Raw genomic sequence first — 19,538 nt, forward strand, 5'->3', positions numbered from 1 at the left:
TTTCCCCACAACGTCCTGTACTCAACCCATTTTACTAGAAATATTAAAAAAATTTATAAATAATACTCATCCCAAACTATTTGTAATATCTGAAGAGTAAAATAAATTAAGCAATTTTAAGTTCATATTAAGTTCAAACCAATCTTTGTCACATCCTGGATGAGCTGTGCCTGGACTTCACACTTCCAGGTGCGTAGGCTATCTTTATTAACTTACATTTTTATCCTCTTTTTGTTCTGCCTCTATTGTTGATCCCTTTTCAGCAATTCTTCTCCTAAAAATAAGGTAAATCAGATTTTTTTAAAAAAAATCATCTAACTCTTAGTATAAAACTATTGCAAAAGGGAAGAACTACATCTAGTTAAATTACATTTGGGATAAAATTAACAAAATATTCTCAGTTCTGGACACATCCACACTATTTCTCACTTACCTCCTGGCCAGCAGGGCACTCATTTCTTCCATTAAACCACTACCCCCTAAAGGAAGGGGTCCATTTCCACGACTCGTATCTGTTTTGGATGAGGCCGAATTCACACCAATGGTATTGCCCCCACTTGGGAAAGAGGCATCCTCCATCTTAATCAAACACACATAAACAGAATAAACTCCTATGTTAAACAATATTGTGTCTACTATATATTTAAAAAAGAAAATATATCAGCACTAATTTTAATAAAAATATCTATATTTAATTCTTAAGAGCCAATGGATTGAATAGTATTGACCTTTTATAGCAATAGAAGTTTTCTCCAAGTTAACAACACCAATAATAGGGAAAACTATATATATTACATATACCTGTGTGTGATACATAGAAAAGGACGTATTACTTTAGTTGTAAAAAATGCATAACCTGTCCCCCAAATGCATAACCTGAATCTAATCTTGAGGAAACAGCAGATAAAACTGAAGGGTAAGCAACAAAATAATGTTCTTCAAAAATGTCAATATCATGACAGATTGAGGAACTGTTACAGACTAAAGCAAGTGAAAGAGACACAACAACTAAATATAATGGGTGATCTTAAACTAGAAAAATACTGCCATTAAAGGCATTATTGGATAACAGGTGACATCTAACTAGATCATAGATAAATTTTCCTGATTTTGATAATTATAACGTGGTAATAGGTGAATGCCCTTGTTAACTGGTGAGTTTGGGTGATGGGTTTACAGAAATGCTATTATTCCTACAACTTTTCCATAAATTTAAATTCTTGCAATGTTTTTAAATCAATGAAGTTATTAATATGACTCATAAAACTAGAGCACAATTAATTCAGTATTTTAGTTATCAAGAAAAAACAGATACACATAAAAAAACTACAGGAATTTGGAAGTGCATTTACCCGTGACACTTTCCTAAGTTTCGCTCCAGCAATTGCAGCTGCCAGTCCAGTTAAGGGGCGATTGTCTTCTGATATGGATCCCGCAAAAAATCCAGATGCAGGCAGGGGAGGAGCAGGAGGTGGAGGGGGAAGGGGTACCTGGTTAGGGAGAGGGGGTGGAGGCGGGGGAGGGGGAGGCCCTGAGGACGGAAGTGGAGGAGGAGGTGGGGGTCCTGGGGGAGGAGGAAGTGCCCCTGAAGCCTGGGCAGGACCTGGGGGGAGTGGCGGAGGGGGTGGAGGTGCAGGTGGTCCCAAGACAATGCCTGAGAAAAAGAAATGTGAAATGAGACCATCAACAGTAGAGCTAAATGGAAGCACCTCCTGTGGAACCAACTCAAACATTTACTACATATTCACGAGTTCGATTTATCATAATGATGAAAGTCTAAGTCAGTACTAAAAAGTTACTAATATGTAAAGCCAAAGTATACAACTACTGACTTTAATGTTAGAGCTTTATCAATAGAGCTATGCAACAGATCATCTAATTAGAATTTCTTTTGTGTTTGTGGGGACTTAGTAAACACACAAAATAAATTATTATAAAATTTGGAAGAGCGTCGACCTGGTGTGCAGGGGTCCCGGGTTCAATTCCCAGCCCGAGCACACAGGAGAAGCGCCTATCTCAGGGGTCCCCAAACTACGCCCCGCGGGCCACATGGGGGCCCCCTGAGGCCATTTATCCGGCCCCCGCTGCACTTCTGGAAGGGCACCTCTTTCATTGGTGGTCAGTGAGAGGAGCATAGTTCCCATTGAAATATTGGTCAGTTTGTTGATTTAAATTTACTTGTTCTTTATTTTAAATATTGTATTTGTTCCCGTTTTGTTTTTTTACTTTAAAATAAGATATGTGCAGTGTGCATAGGAATTTGTTCATAGTTTTTTTTTATAGTCCGGCCCTCCAACGGTCTGAGGGACAGTGAACTGGCCCCCTGTGTAAAAAGTTTGGGGACCCTTGGCCTATCTGCTTCTCTACCCCTCCCCCTCTCCTTCCTCTCTGTCTCTCTTTTCCCCTCCCGCAGCCAGGGCTCCTTTGGAGCAAAGTTGGCCCGGGCACTGAGGATGGCTCTGTGGCCTCTGCCTCAGGCACTGGAGTGGCTCTGGTTGCAGCAGAGCGACGCCCCAGATGGGCAGAGCATCGCCTCCTGGTGGGCATGCCAGGTGGAACCCGGTCAGGCGCATGCGGGAGTCTGTCTGACTGCCTTCCCGTTTCAAACTTCAGAAAAAAATGCAAAAAAAAAAAAAAAAAAGGAAGAGAGGCAGCATCCCTGAGAAAACAAACCACTGTTCACAATGGCAGTTACCGTATTTCTCCATGTATAAAACATACCCTTTTCCAAAAAATTTGGGGTCTAAAAACTGGGTGCATCTTATACAGTTGTTGTAGATTTTTTTTTTTACTTGCATTTCCTGCTTTTTCACGTAGATGAGAAGTTGTGTGAATTTTATGATGAGTAAAACTTGAGTTCAATAACTTTATATATTTTTTTCAAATTTTGGGCCCCAAAATTAAGGTGTGTCTTATACGTGGGAGCGTCTTATACATGGGGAAATACAGTAAGTACAGTACTATTTGAGATAACAGACCCCATAGAATCTGTGTAAACCTTAAGTGTAGAAAAAATAAATTCCCCACTATTGAAGATATGCAAAGTGGCTAGACTGAGAACATGAAGGATGGCATGAGCATCTTAAATTATTAAATGTCAAATTCCAACATGTAGCGTGAATTGACAATCACTGAAGGTAAGGAATCTACTAGTACAAAGTAAAATCTCAAAATAACAACCTGAAATCATTAAATGACATAGAAGTTAAAGTACAGAGGTTTTTTTAGCCTAGAAGACAAGGGGTAACAGAAAAATGTCCAACTCTTCTAAAATCACAGAATGAACAAGAACTTAGTATCAGAAAACGGAACTAGTAGGTATTCCCTTCCTTAAGGCTTAAAGGGGTTGTTTTAGGACAAATAAAATGCTATTTGCACAACAGGAGGTACATCATTTGAAACTGCTACCTTTAAGCAGTTACTCAAGCTGAAAACATAAGTTGCTCCAAGAAGGGGTCATCAGAGCTCTAAGGATACAACTCGTTGCCGTGGGACCTGATCAGGCTAACTGTTCCTCTACTGTCCAGCATGACTGTCACAGTGAGACTTTACTAGAATATTGACTTCATATTTATGAAAATCTGAGAAGTCAACAAGAAAAATATATACATAACAATAATGAGCCTTTATTACTTTATTTTGACAACTAAGACTTTTAAAAAGAAGTGTTTATACCCAGACTATAACGTTGTTTCTTTGTCAACATCGATTTGTTGTCCTATTCCTTCCTGAAATTCCTGCTAAATTCTATTGTAAAAGGGGGAGGAGGGGTTGCTAAGCATCTTCTTATTTACTTACAGAGCCAGGTCCTTTTCTTCTTACAAATAATCCATACTTAGAAGATTACATCCTCCCTCCCCTGTTACCATGACAGCAAGGTGCAGCCTCGGAAGAATAACTACAGAAGAGGCTGCTTCTTGTAATTCTGAACCACAGAACCCACTGGGGCAGATACCGACCTGCTAACCCTCTCCACCACCTCCCGCAAAGTCAGGCTGTTCCACAGGGTTTGGGGGCACCATCCTGAGAGTCCAATATGGGAAGCTCAGCCCGGGAAAGAACAGCCAAAATGAAACATGGCCCAAGACTGAAGGATACTCTAGGATAATATATGTCATGACTACAGCTGGACACTAAACATATCTCTAAAGTTTTCCAGAAATGAAAGGAAGACAAGTTAGATCACACATTTACCGTGTAGATCAAGTGTGTCATGTAACGTTTTCTCAGTGAAGTTTAAAAGAAATGTATTAAGGAGGTCTTTAAATACTGGAAAAATACTTCCGATTTCGATCCTGCTGAAGATACCAAGATCTAGTTCAATATGGAAATTCTTCATCTTGGGCCTCCAAATGCAATTAGTCCAACAGAAAAGAAAACCATTTTAATTTTGAAATTAGAAAAAACATGGTACTATGGCATATAGATGCTCAACGAGGGAAACCGCCCTCCCCTCTCCCAGGTGGCTGGCACAGTCTTTCCCAGGGCCCCGCTGCCAGCCCGGGGATGGAGCCTTACCCGGTGGGGCTGGAGTCTCGGCCGGCTGAGAGGCTGCCCGCAAGCCTGGCTCTGAAGCAGAGGAGTCTCCCAGCACAGAGTTTAAAGGAGTCTCCACAGAGGCAGAGGCGGCTGCAGAGGGAGAAGGGAGAACACTGGGCTTGGATGAGGGAGTTGAGGCAACAGGGGTGCTTGGAGGAAGAGAGGCTTGAGGTCCACAGTGCAACAGAGGCGCGAGGGGAGGCAGTGGAGGCGGTGGAGGCGGCAGTGCTGGCCCTGAGGTAGGCGGTGGAGATACTGGAAATGTGACCGAGTCAAGCAGCCCATTGGGTGCTGTTGGTGACGCAGGCATTTGGGGCACAGGAGAAGAGACACAAGTAGGGAGGACGGGCCTTGGGCCAGTCGCTTTGCCGGGAGGGCTGCTAATCATTACTGGAGGAGATGGAGGGAGGGGCGAAAAGTTGGAAGTAGACCAGGCACAGGGCTTCGTAGCTGGAGGCTGAGGAGAGGGTGTGCTCACAGGAGAAGAAGGCCGAGAGTTTTTGTTCAGAGGACGAGGAACTGTAGCGTAATGGGGAAGAACAGGGTGGAAGGCTGACCCTAACGAGGTTGCAAAACGTGTCGCTGAGTGTCGAAGTGGTGGTGTAGGGGGTGTGGAAGTAGGTGGTAAAGCGGTCACTACAGCATAGTCAGGAGTGGCCTCTGCTCCTGGAGCTGAGATGACTTTAGCGTGGGATGGAGGAGGTGCTGGAGGAGGCTGGCAACTGGCATACTCAGGAGGTGGCGAGCTATACAGGGAGCTGTCGGAAGGTGGCGCTGGACAGAGGTGGAAAGCGGCAGCAAGAGACAGGATAAAAAAGGAGAGAGAAAAAGGGAGCTAGTAAAGCCACAAAACCAGCATTCAGACAAAATGTATAAAAGTAGACTACAGTTAGTACAGAGAATTAGGCACGTGTGCAAATCACCAAGTCCACCCGAGAATGACTTCACTACTCAAAGCATTTTGGGATCCAGGAGGATGAAATAAGTTTTCTATCTCATAAGTAGATTGATGAATTAAATGGATTAACTTATCCTTCCCAAGAAGAGCACAATACCTGTAGTCTAAATTTTTCTTCTTTAGTCCACCAAAAAGACATTAAGATTATACAAATAAGGACTACAAAGAGAGTAAGTTCAGCTATTGTTTTTTTGTAAAAAAAAAACCCCAACAAATTGCCAAACTGGCAAACATTTATGATAAAGGGCCAGGATCCCCCTTTAATTGCTTACTTGTGGAAAAGTTTCATTTTGTTGGCTATAACCCCAGAAAATAATCAGGCAGGTAAAGGCAAATAATTAACTCAAACAACAAACCAATCAACTAACATTTAAGGAACCCACACTGAGACTTTTCATAGAGGCCACATGAAATAAAAACTAATCCTAAAATTCTATTAATAAATATTCATTTTAATGAACCCAACAAGACCTCAAACTTTCAGTCATGTCTTAACCCATGAGTCTATCCATAAAAATTCCATCATTTAGTCAATTTTATAATACTAAAAAATAATTTAAATAACCGGTCAGTTTTAGGGAAAACATTTTTCACCAACTGTTTTTACTTCTTCCTTCAAAAAACTGAGGAATACAATCAAGCACTGTCTTGCTGAACGGCACTATACTACTACAGTATCCAAGACAATTCAAGCAACCTCAAAAGGGAAATATAGTCCAAGTTCCCGATATAAAAAAATTTCATACAAACTTAGTCTTTATAGGCCCTTTACGGGGAGTCAGAAGAACAAGAATGCCCGAATAAAAACTCCCCCCCCCCCCGCTTTTCCCTAAGTCTCCAAGCAATAAGCATGACAGAGAAATAAAAGGTTAACGTAGCAATTGCTGCATATTTTTCGTCATTTCCGATCCTATTTCCTTCACCCCAAGCATCTCAAGGGCGAAGTACCCTACTGTACAACTCTGCCAGGCGCTGTGCCCAGCAGCCCAGCTGACATGGAGAACTCAGAGCAACGTGTGAACGTCTTACCGGTGCTTGCGGCTCTCCGCTCTCGCTCCCACTCCAGCTGCTCCCGCTCTAGCTGTTCCTGGCGCTCCCGCTCCTGCCTCTCGCGCTCCAGTCGCTCCCGCTCTTGCCTCTCTCGCTCCAGGCGGTCCAGCCGCTCCCGCTCCTGCCTCTCTCTCTCCAGCTGCTCCTGTTCCAGGCGTTCCCTCTCCAGCCTTTCCCTCTCCGACCGTTCTCTCTCCACTCTCTCCCTTTCCATCCTTTCTCTCTCCAGCCGTTCCCGCTCCAGCTCCTTCTGTCGCTGCTGTTCTTGAAGTTGCCTGAAATTTGAAAAAAGATAAATAAAATAAAAAATATGCACCTATGGCTACGCATCATGAGAAACCTATTTCTTTCCTGAGGAACCGATGCGAACCTCTCATTTCAATTCGAACACAAAGTGACGGAGAGCGAGCCATCATCTCTCCCCATGTGAAGAAAGGCTCCTTTGGATAAAAGGGACCTATCAGTTTAATACACGTAAATGAAAATAATTCCTGTCAATGGGATCATTTTTGATTGACTGCTTCAGCACATTACACTAATATCTCATTTTATTCTGTACTTTTCGTGTATAAAGGTAAATGGTTGCGCAGATAAAAGGGCTTTCCAAATAAGGGATTATACCATTTTAATGACCAAGACATTTTTTTAATCACTCAATGAAAAAAATTTCTAAATTTTAATTGCCTTCCTAAAACATGACACGAAATCTTCATTGTACTAGTAATACATTATCATTTTAGAAAATACAATGGCTGGTCACAAGAATAGCTTTACAGAAGTTTCCTAAACAAACAAACACCCCACACACACACAATTAAGTGAGAAGAAAAGAAATAAAGTTTAAGTCATCTGAAGTCTTATATCCAGAGGGAACTACAGTGTGTTCGTAAAGTCATGGTGCACTTTTGACCAGTCACAGGAAAGCAACAAAAGACAATAGAAATGTGAAATCTGCACCAAATAAAAGGAAAACCCTCCCAGTTTCTGTAGGATGATGTGGCAGCATGTGCGCATGCACAGATGATGACGTAACACCGTGTATACAGCAGAGCAGCCCACGGCCATGCCAGTCGAGATGTGGATGGTACAGAGGAAAGTTCAGTGTGCTCTGTGGCTCGTTAAATTCGAATCCGTGACCAAAGTGCAACGTGAATATCGGCGCATTTATAACGAAGTGCCACCACATAGGAATAACATTACTTGTGTGGGATAAGCAGTTGAAGGAAACCGGCAGTTTGGTGGAGAAACCCCATTCTGGTAGGCCATTAGTTAGTGACGAGTCTGTAGAGGCTATACGGGATAGCTAGCTACCTAAGGAGCCCTAAAAAATCTGTGCGTGAGCCCACATCGAACTGCACTGAATAGGTATGGGAGAGTTTTCTTTGGTGCAGATTTCACATTTCTATCGTCTTTTGTTGCTTTCCTGTGACGGGTCAAAAGTGCACCATGACTTTACGGACACACTGTATAATTAATGTTTTGGCATTCACACTTCCAGACTTTTCCTTATGTAAAAATATACATATAAACTTTAAAAAGCAAATAGAATAGAATATTTACCTACCATTCTGAAAGCTGTTTTCTTTTCTCCCATTTACGATATTTTAAAAGGTATTCTAAGGCACCAACTATAGTTTTGCATCTTTATTTTCCGTGACTGCATAGTATTCCATTGCTTAACCATCCAGAGTTTAAGCAGTCACCTGTTATAGGGTATGTTAGCCTATTAAGTTACTAATTACTACTGCAGCAGTAAATGTTTACTCTTTATTCATCTCTAACCCTTCTCTAACTGCACCTTACAGATTGCTAATGATACATTATTTGCTAGGTGAAAAGATGCAAGTTTTGTTTTGTAATATGGCTTTTATTGTATCACGTAGAAAGTCAGTATTAGCAGCATTATCTCCTTCTGTGATCAGCCTTGGATACCTTTCTTAGGCAACCCTTTCACATCAACACTTTCTTTTTTTTTTTTTTCTTCTGTATTTTTCTGAAGCCAGAAATGGGGAGAGACAGTCAGACAGACTCCCGCATGCGCCCGACCGGGACCCACCTGGCACGACGCTCTGCCCACCAGGGGGCGTCGCTCTGTTGCGACCAGAGCCACTCTAGCACCTGGGGCAGAGGCCAAGGAGCCATCCCCAGCGCCCGGGCCATCTTTGCTCCAGTGGAGCCTCGGCTGCGGGAGGGGAAGAGAGAGACAGAGAGGAAGGAGAGGGGGAGGGGTGGAGAAGCAGATGGGCGCCTCTCCTGTGTGCCCTGGCCAGGAATCGAACCCGGGACTTCTGCACACCAGGCCGACGCTCTACCACTGAGCCAACCAGCCAGGGCTCAACACTTTCTTTTAATACTGATTTTTTGTTGTTGCTTTTTTTTTACAATGAAATCCTTAGTTCAACTGAAATTCATCTTGGGTTTAAGATGTGAAGCAGTTGTCTACATCACACACTATTTATTGACTAGTTGATAGCCCCGATTTAAGATGCCACCTTTATATGTGTGTTGACGGTTTCTAAACTTTCAGAATGTTTTGATTCATAGGCGTGTTTGTCTAGGATGCTACCAGTATCTTAATATTTTGATATCTGATATACAGGTACTTTATTATGTAAAGTGTATCCATCCTTATCAGTCTTTATATATTTAAAAACCTACAGAGGCCTACCCTATGCAGCTCTAACACACAGTTTGCTTATTATCTTCCATATGCATATATGAAAGAGCAGTAAAACGTCCCCAAGTTCTTACCTGGACCAGAACAATATCCTTGCTTATAAAAGTTAACTCTCCAAAAATATAAAAAGTTATCCTCATCTTACACATCATATATTTATTTCATAGCACTGTGGGGAAGATTAAGTGAGGTAATGCCTTAAAATTCCTTTAAAAAAAAAAGTACCTGGAAATAAGACCACTCCATAAATGTGAGCTATAATAATTATATTTTTAAAAATTTCAAAATGGGACGTTGCCTGGCCTGGCTAATAAACTGGCCAGGTTTGGCTCACAGGTAGAGCAAAACGATAGAACGGGTCGGGAACCTGTGGCTTGCGAGCCAGATGTGACTCTTTTGATGGCTGCATCTGGCTTGCAGACAGATCTTTAATAAAAAAAATAATAACATTAAAAATATTAAACATTCTCATGTATTACAATCCATTCATTTCCTACCACTCATGTTCATAGTTGCAGGTGGCTGGAGCCAATCACAGCTGTCTTCCGGGACAACACCAAATTTTTATTGGATAATGTGTAACATACACGGGTCGTTGTATGGCTCTCATGGAATTACATTTTAAAATATGTGGCATTCATGGCTCTCTCAGCCAAAAAGGTTCTCGACCCCTGCGATAGAACATACATGCCACCCTTCGTTCTTCCCAGCAGTATCACTAAACCAGCAAGCCCTTTCCAGTAATCTCTCCCTTTCATATTTCCTAAAACTGACCGTAAAAGAAAAGGAAAAGCCCACCTGACAAGTCAATAAATCCCACTTCTCTCACAAAAAGACAAAGCCTCTCTCCAGACAGATCACTGGACTTAACAGTAACTGCAGGAGAAAACTGGAAGAAACCTTATTTGTATACTGGCACTGCTTACCATGGTGGCAGTTGTTTAGGTCACTGACTACTGAATAATCAAATCAGAGTGTAGGATGCAGTGCTGACTTCACTGTGCTATCAGATAAACCACCAGCTACCAGGGCTCTGAGGGATGACACCATCACTGCAAGGATGGGGGCAAGAAATTCAGTGTAATCAAAAGAATTTTTAAAAAATAAAATAAACTAGACAGAGAAAGCCAGTTATTGTATTTTTTAATAATCTGCATCTAATGAACAAACTCAGCTAAGGCTTATATTAAATTGAAAACGCAATTTCCCACTGTGTGTTAAAAAAATAAGGATATTTTTAATGTAATACTTAAGCAATCTATTGGGTCCTAAAGTCAAACAATACCCCCACTGTTTTCTAATTAGAATATATTTGAATACAGAACTTCAGGGAAAGTGCTTCACTTTAGATTAGTTACTAGGTCCTTTTATATCTCTGTGCCATCTCTCACATTTTCATTTTATCAAAATAATACAAGTACATAGTTTTTAAAGCCTGTAACAAACCCAGTCGTTCATTGCTCTGCCCCAACTACCCATTTCCAACACATCAGAGTCAATTACTTTCAACTCCTGGATGTTTCTTACGTTTTAACTTGAGATATTATCTACTGACTTTCTAATAAAATGTTGTGGGTCAAGTAAGTTTGCAAATATGATATATATGTTTGCTTGCTTATAGTTTGCATTGGATGTGGGGGACAGGCTGTAAGCAGGCAAGGTCATTATAGCCTACAGCAGGAGTCCCCAAACTATTTACACAGGGGGCCAGTTCACTGTCCTCAGACCATTGGAGGGCCGGACTATACTATGAACAAATCCCTATGTACACTGCACATATCTTATTTTAAAGTAAAAAAACAAAATGGGAACAAATACAATATTTAAAATAAAGAACAAGTAAATTTAAATCAACAAACTGACCAGTACTTCAATGGGAACTATGCTCCTCTCACTGACCACCAATGAAAGAGGTGCCCTTTCTGGAAGTGTGGTGGGGCCGGATAAATGGCCTCAGGGGGCCACATGTGGCCCACGGGCCGTAGTTTGGGGACCCCTGGCCTACAGCTTAGTTTTAAGACTAAGTCTTTCCCACCCTTATATTCCTAAAATCTTCTCAACACTAAGCTTTTCCCCACACCCTTGACTGTTGCATGATGTGGGGTGGTACACTCTAATGAGGAATCCCATTTATGCCTCAAATAAGTGGCTCTGTATCAGAGACTTCCTTATTTGTATACTGGCTTAAAGGCTTTAATTTCTGTACTATAAAATAAGGGAGACCAGGGGCTCTCTCTTTCTCAGTTCCTGCTGTGGGCATTGCAGAAGAGAGGCAGCCAAGATAGCAGAGTGCTAAAGGAGAAGCAAGTTTATGCAGAGTTTGTACAGAGACGGAGATGGGGAACAGAGGTGAATAAGGCTGGTGGAGTAGAAACCTTTGATTCTAGGAATACTCAGTTAAGTCAGTGGCTTTGGGAGCCCTGAATGGAAAGGGAAGTGTTTTCCCACTGTGTGTATTTCTCACCCGCTGGGTGCAAGCTAGGATTAAAGGTAATAACCCACCAGTTCTTGGCTCAGTTGTTTCATTACCATCTGTCCGAATCAAATGCGAACCTGCACGGGCCAGGCAGGTGATGGTGGCTGTGGCTACTGGCTTTACAGATGTCTTTCCCAACTCTGTCACCACACACCAGCTTCTTCCAACACAGTCAGAGGTGAATACTGATTTCTGCTGTTTAAATGACTATTCAGTTTGTTCTTCGTGTGATAATGTAAATATTCTTCAGAGATGAACCATATAGTATTCTAAGACTACATCTCATTTCTACACTTGATCTTGTACCACCAAAAGGCCAAGAAGCAATTACATCTCATTTCTTACTCAAATTCTTAGTTTTGTCTTTTTTTTTTTTTTTTTTTTTTACACCCCCAAGTTAATGGCTGCTTCTCCAAGCAGTACAATGCTCTACATACAAAAAGCTGAAGTCACGGGCACAAGGCCAGGTGTGCGTGAAATGAATCTGAAAGAATTATTGAATGATGGCATTGACAACTAAGGGTGTCCTGAGTGTTCCATACGTCATAATATTCTAGGGTTTTCAGTTTGTAAAAGATAAAGCATACCTACTAATGTAGCAATAGAGCACAATGCCAGTGAGATTTTCCAAGTTCATGGATAGATGATTCAAGTACGCAGCTCATACAGCTGCAAGAGATTCTGCCAACTGTGTATTTTCTTTTTTCCTTCTTGATTTGAGGGTAAGAATGGAAAGTGTTGGCCCTGGCCAGCTGGCTCAGTGGCAGAGCACTGGCCTGGTGTGTGGAAGTCTCAGGTTCAATTCCTGGCCAGGACACACAGGAGAAGCGCCCATCTGCTTCTCTACCCTTCCCCCTCTCCTTCCCCCCCCCTCTCTCTTTCTCTCTCTCTCTCTCTCTCTCTCTCTCTCTCTCTTCCCCTCCTGCAGCCAAGGCTCCATTGGAGCAAAGTTTGCCCGGGCGCTGAGGATGGCTCCATGGCCTCCACCTCAGGTGCTAGAATGGCTCCAGGTTGCAACGGAGCAATACCCCAGATGGGCAGCGCATCACCCCCTAGTGGGCATGCCGGGTGGATCCTGGTCGGGCACATGCAGAAATTTCTCTCTGCCTTCTCGCTTCAAACTTCAGAAAAATAGAAGAAGAAAAAAAAAAGAATGGAAAGTGTTAGGAGTCCTAGCTAATTTTCAGCCTGCTCACTAAAAAGATGCACACTTATATTTTCCAAAATAGTGTGTCCCAACAGAAAATTTCAGGTTTACTAATCTTTAGTGACATGGATAATTCTCACCTAAACTGGATGGTATATAAATCTTCTGACTTTCATGTCCTCTAAAGCAGGACTTTGTATACATTTTTACAAGACAGTTTACAAATGTACAAACTGCTTTTCCTTAAGAAATACCAGCGCCAACTCACAGACTAGAAATGCACATGATTCCTCTTCCTAGAGTTCTATCTACAACGACTGTTCTCTTCACTCATTAGTACAGTTGATTATATGGAAAATAATACAATAATTAATAAATAATAGAAGGATAAGCTCTGTATTTTGCCTACTCACAACTGTAAACCTACTTTCCCCCCCACCCTGTAGAATTATCTAAAGACTTTTTTGAAGTATAAAAACCCTAATTCTGAACTATGGAAAAATTCTGGTAGACTCTACTTTCTTTGAAGTAAGGATATGCATTTTAAAATAATTTGAAAAATACATATTTTCTCAGAAACAATTATAGTGCTAATGACCAATACTACACCCATGAACACTTTAAAAATATTGTCAGAAATAGTTCCCACCACCAGCAAAATACCTATTTTCTCCGCCGAAACAGAGACGTAAAAAGCACTGGCCAAGCAGGTCAAAGCAGGTCAATAGATTTTGAATATATTCAAACACATATTCAATTTATGTTGACTCAGATTGAGTTTTTTTAAAACAAGCAAAATATAAATGATAAAATTTAAAACAGCATGGAGAGTGTTAGGGAAATACAGAATGATTAAAATTTTGACATAATGAAGTAGGAGGGCAGGTTAGTAATAATGTTCTGGGCTAATAACATTCAGTAACACTCTGATATTGCTAACATTTGCCAGAAATAAAACTGAATAAATATATTATGATCATATACTGTGGGCAGCATTCCACACCCCTATTAGTAAACAAATGAAAACAGATAAAACTAAACAAGATAATTAAGTTTTAATATTAGAGAGCTTCTGAGACAAGGGACAATACTCACAAGAGAAGGCAGTCGACTCTTGGTCCATCCTGCCTCTGAAGGCTAATCTGAGATCTGTACACTTTCATCGTTCCGGCTCCCTGCGTCGATGCTGAGACTACCATCCCCCTTTTATAACTTTCAGGTTCTAGTGGTGATTTGCAAACTATTTATAGATATTAACTAAGTTTAAGTTCTATGTTGAGACTAACTCATGTTTCTCAGAATATGTTTTTTCATCACAGTCAGCCAAGGAAGCCAAATATCAATGAGCAGGAATCAAAAACTGGTATTAGAAATGATACCCACATCAATAAAAACACAAAACCACACTATGATCACAACAGGAGTCACCAGCATAAAAGAGTTAAGAGAAAACTACAATATCCAACCAAATCATCAATTTTTCAAAGGGTATACTGTGTACAGAAAGAAAAATGATAGCTTGGTGCAGAGCCCTGTATATAAAAAGAGGTTCAGCAAAGAAGAAAAAGGGGGAGGAAATAGCAAAAAGAAGAGACACTGGAGTATTGAAAGGAGGTAGCAAACTTGAACTAGAAGGGAAGCAGCATGACCAGCAGAGGCAAGGAGACACAAAACCAATTTCATGAGAATAAAAAGGAAATGGGTGGAGAGTGACAGAACAGAGGTGAAATTAATATTGGGAGGAATAAATTAGCTAGGAAGGTTTACCTACAAGGAAGAGGAGTCTGTGCGTAAGTGGACAGAAAAGTATTTAAAAATCTGCAACAATTTTTCAGAAATTTGGATTTCACTCTTCAAAATGACTAAGTTAAGTCTTCAACTAAGCAAGTATGTAACACATACAACATCGCCAATTTTCAAACCCCTCAATATCTACTTACACAGAAACAGAGACACCTGAGGTCCAGATGAGCACTGCTAGGGCTGCCACTCTGATCGGATAGCAAATATCTAAGAGGCTGAGGGTTTTCATAACAATTACTAAAAAATCCACTCAATGCTCATTTCCAACTAAAATAGCATGCTGCAAGTTCTTGGCAACCGTCTGTGCAGTGGCTCACCCATCTGTGACCCACGACAAGCCAGCAGTCCCTTAGATGGTTTCTATTTCTCTGCTGCATTGTCCTGGCCTCCAGCAACGGTCTCGGGTTACGTGCTTGTCCACTCCGTATTAACAGAAATTATGTATTATGCTTAGTTTTCTCCTGGCTCTTCCTAGTTTTCTAGAAATGTGTTAATACCAATAATACTATTATTGCTTTTTAGTAATTACTTTCCATGCGCGCGCGTGTGTGTACACAATATCATTATAGTTTCTAACAGTCCTGGAATTATTCTGGAATATTTAAATCTCTCAATATGGAATTAAAATTATTGTATCTTTTAAACTTTCTTTATTTCTTTTTTCCCCTTGATTTAAGAGGGGGAAAAAGGGAGAGAGCAAGAAAGAGAAAGAGAGAGCAAGAGCAAGAAAGAAGCATTAACTCGTTGCTCTACTTGGTTGTCCCATTAGGTTATGCACTCACTGATTGCCTCCCGTACGTGCCCTGACCAGGGATCGAACCTGCAACCTTGGTGCACCAAAAACGATGCTCTAGGCCCTGGCCGGTTGGCTCATGGTAGAGCGTCGGCCTGGCGTGTGGGAGTCCCGGGTTCGATTCCCGGCCAGGGCACACAGGAGAAGCGCCCATCTGCTTCTCCACCCCTCCCCCTCTCCTTCCTCTCTGTCTCTCTCTTCCCCTCCTGCAGCTGAGGCTCCATTGGAGCAAAGATGGCCCAAGCGTTGGGGATGGCTCCTTGGCCTCTGCCCCAGGCGCTAGAGTGGCTCTGGTCGCAACAGAGTGACGCCCTGGAGGGGCAGAGCGTCGCCCCCTGGTGGGCATGCCGGGTGGATCCCGGCCGGATGCATGCGGGAGTCTGTCTGACTGTCTCTCCCCATTTCTAGCTTCAGAAAAATACCAAAAAACAAACAAAAAAAACAACGATGCTCTATCCACTGAGTCACCCGGCGAGAGCCAAGCTTTTATTTCCATAGAAATGTAATTTTATATATAAAATCTATTAATTACAGCATCACTCAAAAGAGTTAGATTTAACCAAATTTGGAGGCTATTTCAGGAGTGATCTACCTGAATATACAGGATATAGTCAAAAATAAAAAGTCATTTTGGAAATCCTGGAGGGCCTTCCCCAAGAGTACACTTTATACAAAAGCAGAGGACATGGAACCACAGCAAGAGACTCCTGGACTGTCAGGAAAACATGACACGTGTATTAAGATAATGTAGAGAATGAGGACTGTTTCAAATATGAGGTCCAAATCAAAGGTCACAAGAAGAAACACTGGCTTGTCATAGAGCAAATGCTTCTCCCATCCAAGTACTAACTAGGCCCGACCCTGCTTAGCTTCTGAGATCAGACGAGATCGGGCGCGTTCAGGGTGTTATGGCTGTAGATGAGCAAATGGAAATGTAAATTTCTTTTAAGAGCCAAATTTTTTAAACTTAAACTATATAGGTGGATACATTGTTATTAACTTAATTAGGGTACTCCTAATTTCTCAATTGGAAAATCCACCTACATAACAGTTATCAACTCTCCAGAACAGGGTGACCAACTAATGACAGATCTAAAACATCTCTAAAAAGTTTTCATTTGTTTAAAATGGGACACTTGGTTTGACCAGCTTAATTTTAGTTATAGACTATAGCTGAATTTTAGAAAACTATTTTGTAATAGTTTATCATTCAGAGATTCTGCTAATTCAGAAAAGCTGTCCCTAAATAAGGCTGTATTGTAATTTCAAATATATTTATAAATTGTACTGAAAAAATGAAAATAATGTTACTGTTCTCAACTCAGCCAGCAGTTTGCTCGTAAGCAGAATGATTCTGTATTCCACTACTATACCCAATGGTAATATCTCAAGATCAATGCCTTATACCAGTAGTCAGCAAACTCATTAGTCAACAGAGCCAAAAATCAACAGTACAATGATTGGAATTTCTTTTAAGAGCCAAATTTTTTAAACTTAAACTATATAGGTGGATACATTGTTATTAACTTAATTAGGGTACTCCTAAACTCCTAAGCTGGCCACACTCACAGAGCCAAAGAACTGCATGTGGCTCATGAGCCGTGGTTTGCCAACCATTGCCTTATACAAATGGTCAGCATTATTTAAACTTTCTAGTTGTTAGTCATGTGAAAGCCACAATGAGCACAAATTTATAGCTACTATAAAAATAAGGCTCCCTAAAGTACAAAGACATTTTTATGCTGTTAAAAATATTTAAGTTTACGTGAGTACGTTTTTTACCAAAAAAGTAGGTATGAATTTTATTAACATTTATTGTTCAACATAACAAGAATCTGTTCACTTAATGGTGACTCCGAAACTTAACAATATAACAATAAAAGTTCTGACTTTCTAGTGGCTAACAAGACAATCTACTTTCAATAGTAGGATAGTCATAGTTTGATCTTCCATAGTAGAATGAAAAAGTATAGACAATAACTAGTAAATTTACCTTCTTTGAATTTCCAATTCCTCTTGGGATGGGCCATTTTGAACTTGGGCAGGTAGTTGTGAATTTTGTCTAGGCAATGTTGGCCCTAAAAAGAGAGGGAAATATTACAGATGAACATTACCTTGATATTTAACAGGCTAGAGATAAAACCATGAGAAGAACATAAAACCATCACATATTTACAAATGTATATTCTTTTTGTTTAGCAAAATAAAATATAAGCTTTACATAACACACAGCAAATGAAAGACTGCAACATAATACTGTCATCATCTCCAAAGGCTTACTTGAAACAAATGGGAAACATTAACAATAAAGGAAAAATGAACATTTATATATGAAAAGCTTGATTAAAACAAGTGTTCAATGAGCATCTGGATAGGCACCTAAGCTTGACATTTTCAAAGACAATGAGACATTCTCTTTGGGCTACTTGTTCATGAAGTGGAGAGGGAGAACTTAAATGAAAAGTCAGAATTCAAAAACTCACCTAAATAGAACACTGGAAATGAAAAACAGGAGAGAGAGAGCATGAGAACCTTATTACTAGACTGATGTATGCTAATGTATTGATCAAATTTGTCCAATTTAAACTGCCACTTTTATTTAATGGCCTGGCATCGAGCACAGGTGAAAAAAAATTTGCTAAACTTAAAAAAAAATAAAGCAACCCCCTGCATTCAAGTCAACATGGTTCCGTTGCAAGAAACTGATGACCATCCATTCCCACATATCTTGCACAAAATAGATCTGTTTTTAGCATATGATATAGAATGCTACTAAATTATAGGACATTTAATGTCACTGGATATAAAAATTAAATGTGTCATAAAATGAGATAAATACTGGACCTAATATACAATGCCTAGGGTTACAATAGGACAGTTTTAAAATCTAATTCAGTAAACAAGAGAATAAAGAGTTATCTTCCAGTATTGGAGAGAAATATGAGTGATGATATGTTACACATACTTGTAAATTTAGTGTGCCAGCAAATGCCCCTAGCAGATATTTTAAAGGTGTTTAATAGACCACTAGTATAAAAAAACACTTAATAAATAAATGCTTCTAAAGCAAATTCTTGTAACATATGAAGTAACAGCAACAAGTATTTTATACTAGTGGCATAGTCTTCACAACTAGAAAGATAAGGCTGTAATACACAACTGGTTTATATCAAGTGTAGAAAAACAAATAATTTGATCTGAACTTACCTACTAATTTTTTCTTCATTTCTTTACACATATTTTTATATTAATCATTTAATTTGTCCTCTAAAGACAAATTAGATGACAATTTCAGTGATATATTTCATTAGATTTCCTACGAGTCTGTTATTCTGAGAACCGCATAAAGGAAATATAAAAATATATTAATCCCATGTAATCAGGAACAACAAAATCAAAAGCTTGTAAAATTAAATACACACTGAAATGTTTGCATAAATAAAATTATATAAGTTGGCTAGTAAACAGACTGGAATTCTTTCCTTGTATAAAAATTAACATAATAATGTAAAAATACTGTAATCTTAAGCCATACACTAAAGGTTAATACTTTACAGGGAAAAAACGTCTCATATTTTTTGGTAGAGGGCATACATACAAGGTAGAAGGGAACTTTAAGAAAATATAAGTTATTTGGGGGAAATATTTTATATATCCAAATTATATTTACTCAAAAATATTAAATGGGCAATTCACAAGGCTATTTTGGTTTAACTATTTGTATAAAATAATGTTTATGTATTTAAGTGAAAACCTCAGGTTACTCAAATAATTAAACAGCCGGATGTCAGACTTCTTTGGTATCCACCCCAAAAAAGAATGTAATCATACTACTACATCTAGGGTGGGTATTGTATCTCAACGATTAAATTAAAATCTGTCAATGTAAGTTTTAACTCAAATATATAAATTCAAGAAAAGATGCTGCCTGACCAGGCAGTGGCGTAGTGGATAGAGCGTGGGACTGGGACGTAGAGGTCCCAGGTTAGAGACCCCGAGGTCGCCAGCTTGAGCGTAGGTTCATCGGGTTTGAGCAAGGCTCACCAGCTTGAGCCCAAGGTCGCTGGCTCAAGCAAGGGGTCACCGGTCTGCTGT

At 40.1% G+C, this 19,538-nt stretch overlaps 1 protein-coding gene across 6 annotated transcripts in view; it reads right to left on the minus strand.

Annotated features, from left to right (window-relative positions):
* Positions 1–19,538, minus strand: part of ENAH (ENAH actin regulator) — a 134,636-nt gene that overhangs the window by 18,336 nt on the left and 96,762 nt on the right. For 4 of the 6 annotated variants that reach the window (XM_066381279.1, XM_066381264.1, XM_066381289.1 and 1 more), the window contains 6 exons: positions 17,437–17,521; positions 6,527–6,822; positions 4,519–5,313; positions 1,353–1,654; positions 434–579; positions 217–274 (listed from right to left, as the gene is read on the minus strand). In XM_066381279.1, coding sequence (XP_066237376.1) covers positions 217–274; positions 434–579; positions 1,353–1,654; positions 4,519–5,313; positions 6,527–6,822; positions 17,437–17,521 — 1,682 coding nt within the window. The remainder of the gene's footprint in view (positions 1–216; positions 275–433; positions 580–1,352; positions 1,655–4,518; positions 5,314–6,526; positions 6,823–17,436; positions 17,522–19,538) is intronic. The other 2 variants (XM_066381307.1, XM_066381299.1) reach the window with 1 other exon arrangement.

The sequence above is a fragment of the Saccopteryx leptura genome, chromosome 1 (assembly GCF_036850995.1).
Source record: "Saccopteryx leptura isolate mSacLep1 chromosome 1, mSacLep1_pri_phased_curated, whole genome shotgun sequence".
NCBI lineage: Eukaryota > Metazoa > Chordata > Mammalia > Chiroptera > Emballonuridae > Saccopteryx > Saccopteryx leptura.